At 38.1% G+C, this 12,992-nt stretch overlaps 1 protein-coding gene across 3 annotated transcripts; it reads left to right on the top strand.

Moving 5' to 3' along the window:
- The first annotated feature begins 2 nt into the window (after window positions 1-2).
- Window positions 3-12,549, top strand: cfap69 (cilia and flagella associated protein 69). 3 transcript variants are annotated; one of them, XM_078954808.1, is made up of 24 exons: window positions 3-372; window positions 900-959; window positions 1,040-1,105; window positions 1,424-1,533; window positions 1,622-1,698; window positions 2,543-2,713; window positions 3,194-3,346; window positions 3,514-3,691; window positions 3,811-3,934; window positions 4,311-4,359; window positions 4,443-4,564; window positions 4,748-4,979; window positions 6,825-6,989; window positions 7,083-7,198; window positions 8,057-8,175; window positions 8,471-8,552; window positions 8,706-8,898; window positions 9,040-9,177; window positions 9,829-9,905; window positions 10,760-10,957; window positions 11,073-11,159; window positions 11,257-11,340; window positions 11,824-11,926; window positions 12,312-12,549. In XM_078954808.1, the coding sequence occupies exons 1-23, from the start codon at window positions 298-300 to the stop codon at window positions 11,911-11,913; spliced, it is 2,766 nt and encodes a 921-aa protein (XP_078810934.1). In that variant the 5' UTR covers window positions 3-297; the 3' UTR covers window positions 11,914-11,926; window positions 12,312-12,549. The 3 variants fall into 3 exon arrangements, with proteins under 3 accessions (XP_078810934.1, XP_078810933.1, XP_004074332.1); XM_078954807.1 differs by having other exon boundaries at window positions 11,829-11,926; XM_004074284.5 differs by lacking the exon at window positions 11,824-11,926.
- The last annotated feature ends 443 nt before the right edge of the window (window positions 12,550-12,992 follow it).

Genomic DNA, 12,992 nt, shown 5'->3' on the forward strand with positions numbered 1-12,992 from the left:
CCGCTCCCCGTCCGGTGTGCAAAGTAACCATAACAACGGCGTTAGAAACTAACAGGCTCACGTAGTGGAGCCTGAGCAACGCACGAAGATGCTGTTTTAGTTTTACTGAGGTTTCTTCACCATAACAATCCCAGGTTCCGCCCAGAGTTCCAGTCCTTGTTTTTTTAATTGCGTTAGTAAAGAAAAAGACTTTTGATATATTTTGTAACTACAGGAAGCGTAATTTTCGTTGAAGCAAACCTAAATGAATTTCTTCAAGCAAGGCACCGAAGAATCAACATTTCTGTGCAATTAAAAATGGAATTATTAAAACCTGCTGACGGAAGAAAGAGGGATGTGCCTGTTATCAGTCATGGAGGATCACAAACGGAGGTATACCAACTATTACTTCTGGTTCTTCCTCACAAAAAAGCAATGTCACAGATTTGTTTGTCATCAGTGTGCATTTTTGAATCAGATGTAAACAAATATTTGTACTTCTCTTATTTTGGGAAAACCAGTAGCTGATTACAAATGTTTTTAACAGGATCATAAAAAGCATGCAAACTCAACCCAACATATTAAGACAACTAAAAGGCTCATGGTGACAAGCCATAGTACATTTTAAAAATAAAGTACACAACAAATTAATTTTTGAGTTAAAAATATGAAGCATGTATTTTATTATTTATTTTATTGAGAGTCAATGTAGAGATGATACAGAAAAAAATTACAAAAGTAACAAATGGAACATCTGTTTTCAGCATTTAGAAACCATCAAATGGTCAAAGAAATTGAAGATTTCATTTGTTTTTCATATTAACTGAATCGAAAAGTGTTTTGGGATCTAATACAGGAAAACATTTTCTCAAAACAGAAGAAAAGTAGTGGAATAAAGGTAATTTGTGGTTTCTTAACAGGTTAGTGCAAGAAGCTCTGAACTCCATAAAGTGATTAGTCTACTTGAAGATCCCTTGACTGTAGGTTTAACTCACACATGGTTTATCTTTTTTATTTATGTATTTTTTAATAATGATCTGATCATTCTGTTTATCTGAAGGCCAACTTGAAGGAGAGGCACCTTTTCGTCCTGAAGAAACTGCTGAACAAAAACAACAACGGCTTTGTATCCTTTCTGACATAATGTAGTCCTCCTCTCCAGGAAGTCCCCTCTTCTGTAAATCAGTCTCAGGTGTCTGTAGCTGATTGACTACATTTGACCTCATTAAGGTCTTCTGATGCTGTGATTAAAATAGATCTGGTGTTCAGAACGTTTTCCCTGGAGCTCCAATTAGCCACACCGTCTCTCAGCATTTTCTGTGTTCAGAAATAACCTCAATCATCATAATGAGGTCTTAATTTCCACTCCATCGTGAGGCTTGTTCTACCTATGCATGTGAAAATGCATTCATGAGATGGTTAAAACTTCTTAAAATAACCTTAGCTTCTGAGAGAGCTGACTGGCATAGCCAGAGTCCTTCAAATCTGCACTCAGAAAGTGAATGAGCACCCTGAGTATTTACTCATTCTGTGTGAAGCTCTAAAACTTTGTCGGTAAGGAAACTGCAAAGACAGGCAAGGAAACAAAATGTGTTCTAAGAAGTCAAATTAATTAAAGGAACATCATTCTATCTAATTTTAGGCTTCCCTTCCTAAAGGAGAGAGCATCTGATGAGCTGGACTATGCTCAGGATGTTACAGACTTCCTCTCCCACTTGGGTAAATGCTCACTTTTGGTGTCTTTAAAGTTTTTTTTAGCAAAACAGTAGTTTATGACATTCACATGAAATTTAACTGTCAAGTGCAAAGTTATTAGTATTAGTTGAATTAGTATTATTCAAGCTAACCACCACATTTTTTCTCACATATTTTTTTTTAAGACTCAAATGTTTAAGCAAAAACAAACCGTGAGTTTTTGACTGACTCAATACATGGTTTCATGTAAGTAGCTAGGGATGTGCTGTAAGGTCTACTAGTGAAAATCAAAGAACCCTTTTTTTAACAAATATTACACAATAAAAAAAACAACAATGATTGAAAAGATGTTTTTTAAGAGTTGTCGTGCAGAAATGTCGCTAAAATTCTCATAAAAATCTATGTTAAAATTTTTCTACGCCCGATAAATGTCCACATTTGTGGCTGGAGCTAGACTTGCAACTGGCTCTCACTAATATCTGCAGTACAAACAATACACTATTCTCAGCTGCATTTGATTAGTTTTTATTCAAAAGTTTGCATCTGTTACTATAAACGTAAAGTAAATTCTGTTATTTTTAACTTTTTTCAAATTTTTATTTTACTGATACGCCATTTAATAGTTTTTTTGAATGTTTCTTTTAGTGTTTTATGTAAAGCACTGCATAATCTGTACACCAAATGTGCAAAACAATTCAACTTGCCTTGCGCATGGGGTTTTTATTTTGCAAACATGAATTTGGAGACTTGCAGCTGATTTAGATATGTTGCATAAAGATAAAGATACATAAATGTCTAGTTTCAAACTTGATTTTTAATCCTCTGCTGTAATCAGGAGGGACATTTGTACATGTTTCTCTGTTTTCAGGCTACCTGATGAGGGTCTGTGATGCTGAAGTCAGGCTAAACGTCATTGAATCTGTGAAGTCCTTCTACAGCTGCGTGCCTTTCAATCATCAGCTGGACAGCATGGACAACCCAACTAAGCCAAAGTCGCAGACTCGCCTTTCAAAAAGCTGCTTTTCAAAATATTCCCTCAGTAAGAGCTTTGAAATGTTTGTTTTGTTCCATAATTTTCTAGAATCTGAAGGTGTAGCCTGCGAAACAACTCCATCCAAAACATTAAACTTATTAAAAATATTTTTTAAAGCATGACCATGGGCAAAATAAGTCAAAAATCTGCATGGGTCTTTTCCAAAAACAAAGATCTAAAGAAACATCAAGAGGCCAGAATAATCATTATTTTTCTGTAGAGCAGAATTACAGTCACATATAATTTTTTACAACTGTGGAGAGGATTCCCAATTTGATAAAAAAAAATTCACTGAGCCCAAATGAGAATGTAATTTTTATCTAAGTGGTGTATTTTGTTTAGTTTTTTGTTCCTTTAAAAAAAAATCACATTTCACTTCATGAGCCAAACTTGTTTTTCAGATAGGTTTTTAAAACTTGTTTCCATTTGTTTTAAATGTTTCTCATAATAAACTGTTTGACAACAGCTTTTACCATCTTCCTTCAGGATTCCAACAAACGTCTCCAGGCTACAGGCTGAAGCTACTGGAGCTCAGTGACCTTCCCAGAACATTGCTCCTCTCCATGGCTGCTCTGGAGAACCAGCCAGCCCTCAAGCCACAGCTCCTGAGGACGCTTCAGACCCTCTCCAACTCATCTGGTCAGCTGCCTATTTCAATTAATGACACCTAGAGTGTGGTAATCCTGCCCTTTCAAAGTACATTCTCTGTGTTGCACAGTCAAATTTGCATTGATTTCATTGTCAGGTGTTTGCTGTTTTTTGGGGTTTTTTTTGTATCAATCTTGTCTCCTGGATCACTTTCACAGATGCTAACTGTGCTTCCATACTGCATGCACGAGGAGCAGAGACAATCTGTCTGCACATGAATGAACCTGATCCGTCCGGCCAAGTTCTTCCGCTCTCCTCAGAAATACTCTGTAACCTGCTGGGGAGAGGCAACAAAGAGGAAGTCAGCACACAGCTCAGCAGCTTGGATTGTGTCCTGTAGGTTATCTTATGCTGATCAATGTGTTTTCTCATGTGAAAAATATGAAAACTGTGCTCTCATTCAGCTTTGTTAAAACTTAAGTCTAAAGGCATCTCCATGTTTGTTTAAATCTCAGATCTCTGAAAGAGGCCTTCTCGTACATCCTACAGAGTGCTTCTCAACAGTCTGACCTCCAACTCAGAAATGACCTGCTTATGATCATAACAGTCGTTGCTGAAAACCCAAACTCTGCTCTCATGGTGAGCCTCGGACATTTCTGTAAATTGATTGTTTTCATTGAGTTCAGTGTTTCCCATGACCTGGTCCCCGGGTAAGCGGAGGAAGATGGATGGATGGATTGGTTGTTTTCATTTGATTTAATATTAATGTGAACAGGGTTTCTGCACATTAATGAACGTTTCTGTAAATGTGCCAGTTTTAGCGGCAAAGCACATTTTCAACCGTAGTCCCCAGGCAAGTTTTAGATTTACCAACAACAAACACCAAAAACACATTCAAAAGAATGACTAATATTACAAAGTACACTAAGACTTTTGAGAAACAGTACTCTTTAGTGAGCATGTTTGTTGTGTCAAATGTTCAAACACAACTTTGTCAAATGTCTGTTATTTTCAGGAGAGTCTACTTGCCCAACAACTTGTGCATTTCATCACACTTCCAGAGGGTGAGGCCAGTTTTTACGTTTGAGTTTTTGTTTTCAGAACATTATTCTAATTTGTTTAGAACAAATTTACTCTGACATTTTAGAGAAAAGTCCAAGCTGTGGGGCCCACAATTTGGGCCTGACCTACAAAAACGAAAATTTCAAAATGAAGAAGATGCTATTGAATCTTCTGATTCCCTTGTCCAAAGATCTTACTGCACTGCAGGTCAGTCTGTTGCTCAAATAATAATTTTATTCAAATTTTATTGGTTTGAATGTGTTTATTATTATTCTCCTTTAAAATTAATATTTTAACAATAGGTTTGATTGCATGTAGGAGCAATGCAACCACATTATTTGTGGTTGCATTATTTGGTCAGAACTTTGAGTTTGGCTTTCCTTATCACAGCTTTATGAAGACGAACGAGTCATGCTAAGCCTGCTAATGCTTGTAAGGCCACCCGGTGTTTTGTCAGAGCACCAGCCTGGTTCATGTCACTGGTCCAGCATCCGGCAGGAAGAACTCCAGCTGCAGGCACTGGTCACCCTCACTGCCATCGCTCCACTCATGCTGAACGACTACATGTCATATCAGGGGAACAATTACCTTCTGCTCCTGCTGGACTGGTGTGTCGAATCAGGTCAGTGAGCAAAAACACAAGAAACCAGCAAATAAACACGTAGCTGAAAATGCATGTCTGATTATGTCATTGCCTGCTTTACTGGATACTTTTCTGCTGTTTTTCCTTTTTGCATTTTCTCTTCCTCCAAGACAAAACAGGGCACAATGGCAGAAGTGATTATTGTAGTTACCATGGAGATAAACAATAAACCCACAACCTTCATTTGATGTTTCCAGTCAATAATTTCATTTTCTTTCATTTGGTGAAAGAAAATGTTGGAGGAAGGTTGTCAAAAATGTAGTTTTATTGAAAATAAATACAACAATGACATGGGGTTTAGCTTGTCAACTGCATGCTTTATTTCTGCTCAGTTTTATAATCCCCCCAAATAAATTTGCTTTATTTTTAAATCAGTCCATTATCATCAATTGTTTTTAAGAGCTATCTCATTGCTGCAGCAAACCTGAAGATTTATAAGCACTCATGCAGAACTCATATCCAGATTCAGTCTTGGCCCAGATCAAGTCTCACTCATCAGTGAGTCTGAGGCTGATGATGCTTCTGAGTCAACACATCACTGAATTCTGCTACAGCAATTTAAGAGCCTGCAGTTCTCCAATGTGCATGGTCTGCTTTGTTCTTATCTTTCATATGATCTGATAATGACAGTAACTAAAGGCAAGTGTGTTTAAGCATGGTAGGATTGGAAAAAATGCAGGACAGTGTTCCCCGAGAATCAGGGTTGGGAAACACTTTGCACAGCTGAGTTTCTCATGTTTCATGACCCCAGCGGCAGGAATGTGAAACTCCTGCAGAGCAATATCTTGGAGGAGGATCCCTCCTTCATGTGGGCACCCCTGAGGTTTCTTCGTTTTTTCCGGAATCCGGTTTTTTAGGAGTTTTTCCTTACCGCGAAGGGGGGTCTAAGGGCAGGGATGCCAGTATGAGCTTAGTCAGTTTGTTAGTTCATTTTAGTATTTTCCTATTGAACTCTTTGTATTCATGATCCTGTTGAGTTCATGTTTTACTTCGAAGCCCATCGAGACGACTGTTGTTGTGATTTTGGGCTATACAAATAAAATTGAATTGAATTGAATAGAATTGAATAGAATTGAATTGAATTGAATTGAATTGAATTGAATTGAATTGAATTGAATTGAATTGAATTGAATTGAATGTTGGGAAAGACATCCTTGTCTGCACATCCCTCTAGACAGCCAAACCAACCTCATCATTAATCTTTCCCTGCTCGAAATCTTAGCATCCATCTTAACACCCATCTACACTGAAGAAAACAAGCCCAAACTGTCAATGTGATGTGCGGTCAGACAAGAAGACAGCTGGTGAAAGTCAACCAAAGTAAACCAGAAGCTGGACAAAATACTGATGTTATGGAAACCCTTCTCCTTAGTATCATTGCCCATCAGGGCAGTTTGTGCATGAGGCTGACTTTGAAGGACCAGGAACGCTGTAAACAGAAAACGTAAAGGGGTTCAATGATATCTCAGGTAATTTAGTGTGTGCAGCAGGACGCCGGAGATCTTCTACCAGGCTGCACTTGCAGAGTGCAGTCTTGTAGTCTGAGAGGGGACTGGCTGCAATAAAAGGGACGTTGATCAAATTATGGGGTTTGAAGCAGCATATGGTTTTGGAGCTCCTAGAAGGCAAGTCAGCGAAGAACACAGAACTTGTAGTGCACAGTTCTGTCCCCATTTGTACAATAACTTACTTTATTGTTCTCAGTTTAGCTCAAAATTTATTTAAAAATAATTTTAAGGCAAACCTAAAGCTAAAGTACCTTCTTGAGCAATGCTTAATTGCATGCAGATGAGGATGTTTCTTGTGTTTCATTCTTCATTTCAGGTGCATCCTATTTCCAGAGTCAGAGCTTTCATGCCAGAGAGGGCAAAAGAAACAAGAAAACTCTGATGCTCCATTGCATCCGAGTTCTCCAATCTGTAACATTTCAGGGAGTGGAGTTTGTGAACCAGGACCTTTGTGATCAAGGAGCCATCCACCAGCTGCTGGGTATTTCTAGTTTAAACAAACACGAAAAAAATACTCAGTTATAATGAGGCTGTGTTAAAAACACCTGCTTTTTTGTCTTTTTGTTTTTTTTAGAGATTCTAATGCAGATGGAAGCAAGGACTTATGAGGACGATGAGGTCGCTGTGGAGATTATGTCGGATATTCAGCTTTTGCTTTCAACACTGTGTGAGACGGACTTGCACAGAAAGGTATGTCGGAAGCTACAGAGGGAACATTTTTCAGAGTGAAGCATCAAACGGAAAGACAAAAGCTGAGCGGCAGTCAGTAACTGCATGATATGAATGAATCCATTATTGTAATTTCCTTTGCTACATGTCAAATTTACCACATTACCATTCAACTGAACAGTTTTAATTTTTTTCTATTACTAACAACCCTTGCTAGAAAAATGCAAAAGCGACAAGATTCAAAGAACGTTTAAAGATCCCCTCCAAATAAAATTGTGTTTCTGGTGTATTTATCATGTTGTTGTGGCATTTTCTCACGATGGAGGACATAATATTAAGAGTTTTTTGAGTAGTATCTTTATTAAATTGCTCTGAATTAGGAGCAGACAATAAAATGCCATTGGAAAAAGCATGTAGTTGTTAAATAAAATCTACAATCAGCTCCTTGCTCCATTCTGATGAATCCACTTGCAGACAAACAGATCCATGTACGTCTTCATTTGCCTCGTACGAACTGGCATTTGGCTCTAAACGACTGGATGGTGCTGATATTTTTCACCATTTTTGTTGCACCACTAATGTCAAGTTGGGGGTGTGAGGGGCTGTAAGCTAGCGGGAGAAAGTGTAAACAGAGAATTCGGCAACAGTGAGGGAAACGATCACCCTCAGTGGCAATTTTTTAATGAACTACTGCTGCTCAGCAGAAACTATGTAACTACACAGGTTTCTGGATTTTGGCTAAAAACAGCATAATCCTAATTAAAAGACCACTGGAAACTCTTTAAAAATAGATCAAAAGTTGATCAGAGTGAATCTTTCAAATGAATTTACATGGAGGTCTCTACATATCAACTGTGATTCTGTGATGTTGGGTTCCAGGAGCTGTTTGGGTTACAGGGAGCTGAGATGGCAATTCAGTTCCTGAGGAAAGGCTCCAGCAAGTTTTACAGCGGCTTGGGCCACAACAAGCTCCTCCTCTCTACAGTCGACTGCGTGTGGTCAGTTCAAAGAAATATAAAGATTTATGTTGGTTTTTTTTAAAAATGCATTCTCCACATTCAACACGTCCAACAAAACTTACATCAGACCTCATTTGCAAGAATGATCAAGAAGGGGCTTTTATGTTCAAAGAATTTTGGAAAAAAAGATTTTAACAAAAAAATGCTTATTTTTGGTATTTTCATGCTGTCATTTTACAAGTAAACTACTAGATTGTTCATGTGGATGAGTAACAATAAAATAGAGTCCATAAATCTTAATAAGTTTCTAATTTTTACATTTATATCCAATTAGGTCAGGCATTGTTGGCTGCTACCAGATAGAAGATTACTTTCTGGAAAAAGAAGGCGTTTTTCTTCTGCTTGATTTACTCAGTGTAAGTAGCTGTGCACAGTGGCCATGGATCTTTAACTAAATCTCCATCTTGCAGTTATTTTATCACAAACTCATTGCTTTTTGTCGCTCCTGTGGCGCAGTGTCAGCTTATATGACAGGAAATCTAAATGAAACTCTTTGCTGTCTATGTCAGACGAGCCCCAGGTGTGTGCATGGCGTTGTGCTTTCCACCGTCCTGGATCTGTGTGATAATCCAAACACTCTGCCTCATCTCCTGAGCTGGAGGGACGGGACGGGTCAGACGGCTCCTCGGCTCCTGCTGCAGCTGTGGAGGGAGGAGGAAGAGGACCTGGGTGTCAGCCGAAACCGTCATGGAGGGATAGTTGGTCAGATTCAAGTTTGAACTACAAAAATACCTTTATTTTCTTTCTTTTTTTTTTTACACACTGTTTAAATGTATTTAATTGGCACTCCAGCTGTTAAGCATAATCTAAAGCATGTTTTATTTGCATGGTTTTGTGTTTAAGATCCTCAGAGGCCCCTCCTGAACTGCTTCCAGCTGAATGAGAGCGGTTTGACCTTTTCCTCCAACAAGGCCAGTTTAGCAGTGATGGAAGTCTCAGAGAACCTTCGGGCAAAAATATATTTTATCTTCTATTATCTGGGTAAAGTAATCAATCATGCTCCACCAAATGATACGTGCGTTTTCCTGACAAAGTAGAGAAATTGAAGTATGATTTAACAAAATGCCGTTTACATGCAAATAGCGAAAATTTCAATTTAAACTACTTGTTTGTTAAAAGTTGCATCATTGTATGAAACCCCTTTTGAGATCATGTTCTGGTTTTTCCATGTTTTTTGGCACATAAAAGGTTTCAGCACAAAATATATTCACCTCCTTCCTAATTTCTCAATGATTATTATTTTTGGCTTATTTTTCATGACACAGTTTTTAGGGTTATAAAAATGGATGGTAAAAGTTGTAAAAAAAGGCTTAATAAATCTTTTGCTTCTTGAGTGTTAACACCTTCAGTGAACTTTAACTTCATGTCTGACTTTATATTCAATTAAATTGCTAAATATTCTTCAGTGTTCCTATGTTGTCGTGACGTGTGACATGAAGCGGTTATGAAAAATGAATGTGCTTTTTCTGAGTTTGATAGACTAAACAACACTTTATTTTCAGCAGAGTTCATATGATTCTATATAATTTCTGTTTAAATACACTTGAAAACAAATGTATTCAAACTTCATACAAAAAAAAAATGGAGGAACTGTATGCATTGGATTTTCTTGACGGTTGATGTGTGCTTTAGGTTTTCAGGAGCTCCCTGGTTTGTCGACAGAGGACTACGTGACTCTGAGTATTGTCAAGCGATATCTCGATTTCAAGGTAAAACGGTTTCAAGATTGAGAAAAGAGCCAAACTCTGAAAGGAAAGTTAAATGGAATGCTACATCGACATTTTACTTTCTGTTCTACGCAGTCAAGAACTGAGAGAAAACACAGAAACAAGAGAAGAAATTTAGAAAATTCTTGTGTGTCCTATGTCTCATTGCTCCTAAGCAAGACTTAAGTTTAGTTTCCTATGATGGTGCAGTTAGATAATTGGGCTTGACAAACAGAAGAACCCTTCAACAACAAAATTTATTGTACAGTATTGTACTTCACAGCAACTCTCTCCACCATCCAACATGGGCTTCAGAGTATAAGGGAATTTAAGCAGAAGGGAACTTTTTGCCTTCACCATTACATGAACTTTACAGTTTTCGCACCTGAAGGGCCAAATATATGACAGAATCTTCTTGATCGGGACATACAGTTCCCATGAAGTGATTTAGAGACCAATTCCTGTTTTTAGTTTTGCTAAACCATGCAGAACCCTTTCACTTAACTTATTTAGGTAACACCTATTCCTGTTATGACAAAAATGTCGGCAAATTGTTTTTTGTATTATTTGCTCACAGTTCAGCAGAAGAAAAACCAGCAAATCAGAATTATTTGTTAGTTAAATACTTCAAACTTAAGGACACTTATAATTATGACTTAAAAGGCTTTTAAAATTAAAATGACTCCTTTGTTTTTGGTGTTTTTAGTTAAACTTGTGTTTTTAGTCATTGATTATAAAAGAATCTCTGAAAGAGTTTAGAATATTAGAGGTCGTTAAAGGTCAAACTTTCAAATGTTCCTTTTCTGTATTTGATGATAACAGTCAAAAGTGAGGCCGTGTTTGTCGTGTTGCTGCAGGTTGGCGAGGTCTGGGAGGAAATTAGCAGAGAAGTGAGACGCGAAAATGTTTGGCTGTTCAGCTATGATGAGGAGGCCCTGACTAACATCTGTAAGGCTTCAGAGGACACAGCAAGGAGGGTGGTGGAAGAACAAAACCACATACTAGAACAGCGGCAGAAGGAAGACATCAGAAGGGAGACACATTTTTATACAGAGGTCCTAAGATAACATCTGAAATAATGAGACTTTAAATTACACAATCAAAAATAATCAGTTATCTCTCAGTCTGAATTAGATTAACGCAAATGTCACTTTCTTTTTTCAACTGCAGATTAAGTCTCACCGGAAGCAAGAGGCACTCATGGCAAAATCTTGGGACAGTTACGTTTCAAGGACCTCAAGTTACAAAGTCTTGAAGGTGTCAAAGCTGAGATTCAACGTTAATTCATGGCTAAAGGTTGTCACCTACATGTTAGAACAGCCATAACTTTCATCCCTTTCTTCTTTACAAACAGGAAGTGAAAGCTCACAGGGAGAGTTACAGTGAATCAACCAGACCCAAGGTGAAGGATGAGGAGGCTGTCAATCGTCCTGCAAAGGTCTCCCTCCATCGTATCATGTTGTCGCCTCAGAGATGTTTCTGTAAAAATCAGCTTCACTTGATCTCGATATGAAGAAAATAATAAGTGACAAGTGTCACAAAACGTTCCAGACCCAGTGCTGGAAAAAATTGTAGACACATGGAGTGTAGGAAGAGAACTGTGGCTCCAACTTTGTCCCACATAACTCCTCATAAAATTGTGCCGCCAAACAAAATCGCCACATCTTTGTTTTCCTCCAAGAAAATAAACTGCATCCACTACTACTTCTGCACCTTAAGAAACAAGAAACACCTGTTTTTTGGGGGTGTTTTTTTTACAAAAACAATAGCCCAATCCTTGAGTGTCTTGATATATGCTGAAAAGTCTTTATTTTCATTCCTGAAAGCAGCTTAGTAAAGATTAATTTTATTAAGATGAGTGCTAAAACACTCTTTTGCGCAACTGTGCCACCCCTGTATTCTGCTCTGAAATTTTTACTAGATCAGATGTTGCAGCGGGGGTGTAAATCTCCAGGCCCCGAAGGCTGGCCCCCTGCTGGTTATCCAGGAATCCTGCCTAATCTGCTGCTGATTACCTGGGTCAGGTGTGTTAAGCCAAAAAAAGGAGTTTCAGTGGTGGGTTGGTTGGAAAACATGTTGGACATCGGCCCTCGAGACCTGGATTCTCACACCCCAGTCAGAGGAAACAAGAAAAGTTGAAACTAGGTTATTTCTGGTGGAGTGGCAGAGAGAAACGACAGCAGGGTTACTCTGAAAAATACAGAAAATTCAGACTTTTAAATTTAAACTGTTTGTTCTAAATAAATTATATTTTAGAAATATTTCAGTAGCTATGAGAGCTCTTCTTCAAGCATGTTTGGTCTGTTTCAAAAACATTTTAATTTATTCTTATAATAACGCTTCTTTGCTGAAGTCTTACTAAAACGAGGTTAACTAATCAGCAATCACATGTGTTTCGCTGTATTTCAGCATTTCATTGGGCACATCTTGGCTGTGGAGAGCACTGGAGCTAAGGGGCCTGCAGGAGTTAGGGTGAAACTGGGCAGAACTGCAATCAAGGCAAAAACTGCGACATGAAACCATGACGACTTCAGCAGAGAGTGAAGAGCTGCTGGCTCCACACGTTACATTTGTACATGCACTGTGCATTCAGAACAGACCAAAGGGCATCAGCAGGCCTCCTAATAAAGTGTTGCAGTTTGATGCATTCAGGTGAATTTCTGCGTAAATAATCAACTTTTGTTGCCTTAATTGTGACCCAGGAGCTGTGCACACACATACAAAAACAAATGCCCAGTGACTTACAACTTTACTTATGAGAGACGTGACACATAATTTTTATTTTAGCCACCAGTTAAAGCTGTCTGAGCTTAAACAGTTTTGTATCTTGTGTGAATCCAGTCATATGTGCTCCATTTCTGACGGGGTGAAGCAGTCAGAAAGGGGCAAAGGTGTTTAAATTTAAATCTGAAAAGAGACACTTAAAAGTGATCAGAATATTTAAAGTAAGAATCAATCTAATCCCACAATTTAATCTGAACACATTACAGTTTAAACTAAAATGAAGCATTTGCATCCTTTTTCATGTTTCTGATCGATCTACCAGTTTTAACTTTTATGCCAAAGTGGTGAATTTTTCATTCTGCTGCA

The sequence above is a fragment of the Oryzias latipes genome, chromosome 11 (genome assembly GCF_053564925.1).
Source record: "Oryzias latipes strain Hd-rR chromosome 11, Olatipes_Hd-rR_3.1".
Taxonomy (NCBI): Eukaryota; Metazoa; Chordata; class Actinopteri; order Beloniformes; family Adrianichthyidae; genus Oryzias; species Oryzias latipes.

Bases quoted from the DNA above. Each gene is read 5' to 3' on its own strand.
- cfap69 (XM_078954807.1), top strand. From the start codon at position 298: ATGGAATTATTAAAACCTGCTGACGGAAGAAAGAGGGATGTGCCTGTT. The intron at 11,341-11,828 runs GTCTCCCTCCAT...TTACTAGATCAG, and splicing joins CTGTCAATCGTCCTGCAAAG to ATGTTGCAGCGGGGGTGTAA. The intron at 11,927-12,311 runs GTGTGTTAAGCC...GCTGTATTTCAG, and splicing joins CTGCTGATTACCTGGGTCAG to CATTTCATTGGGCACATCTT.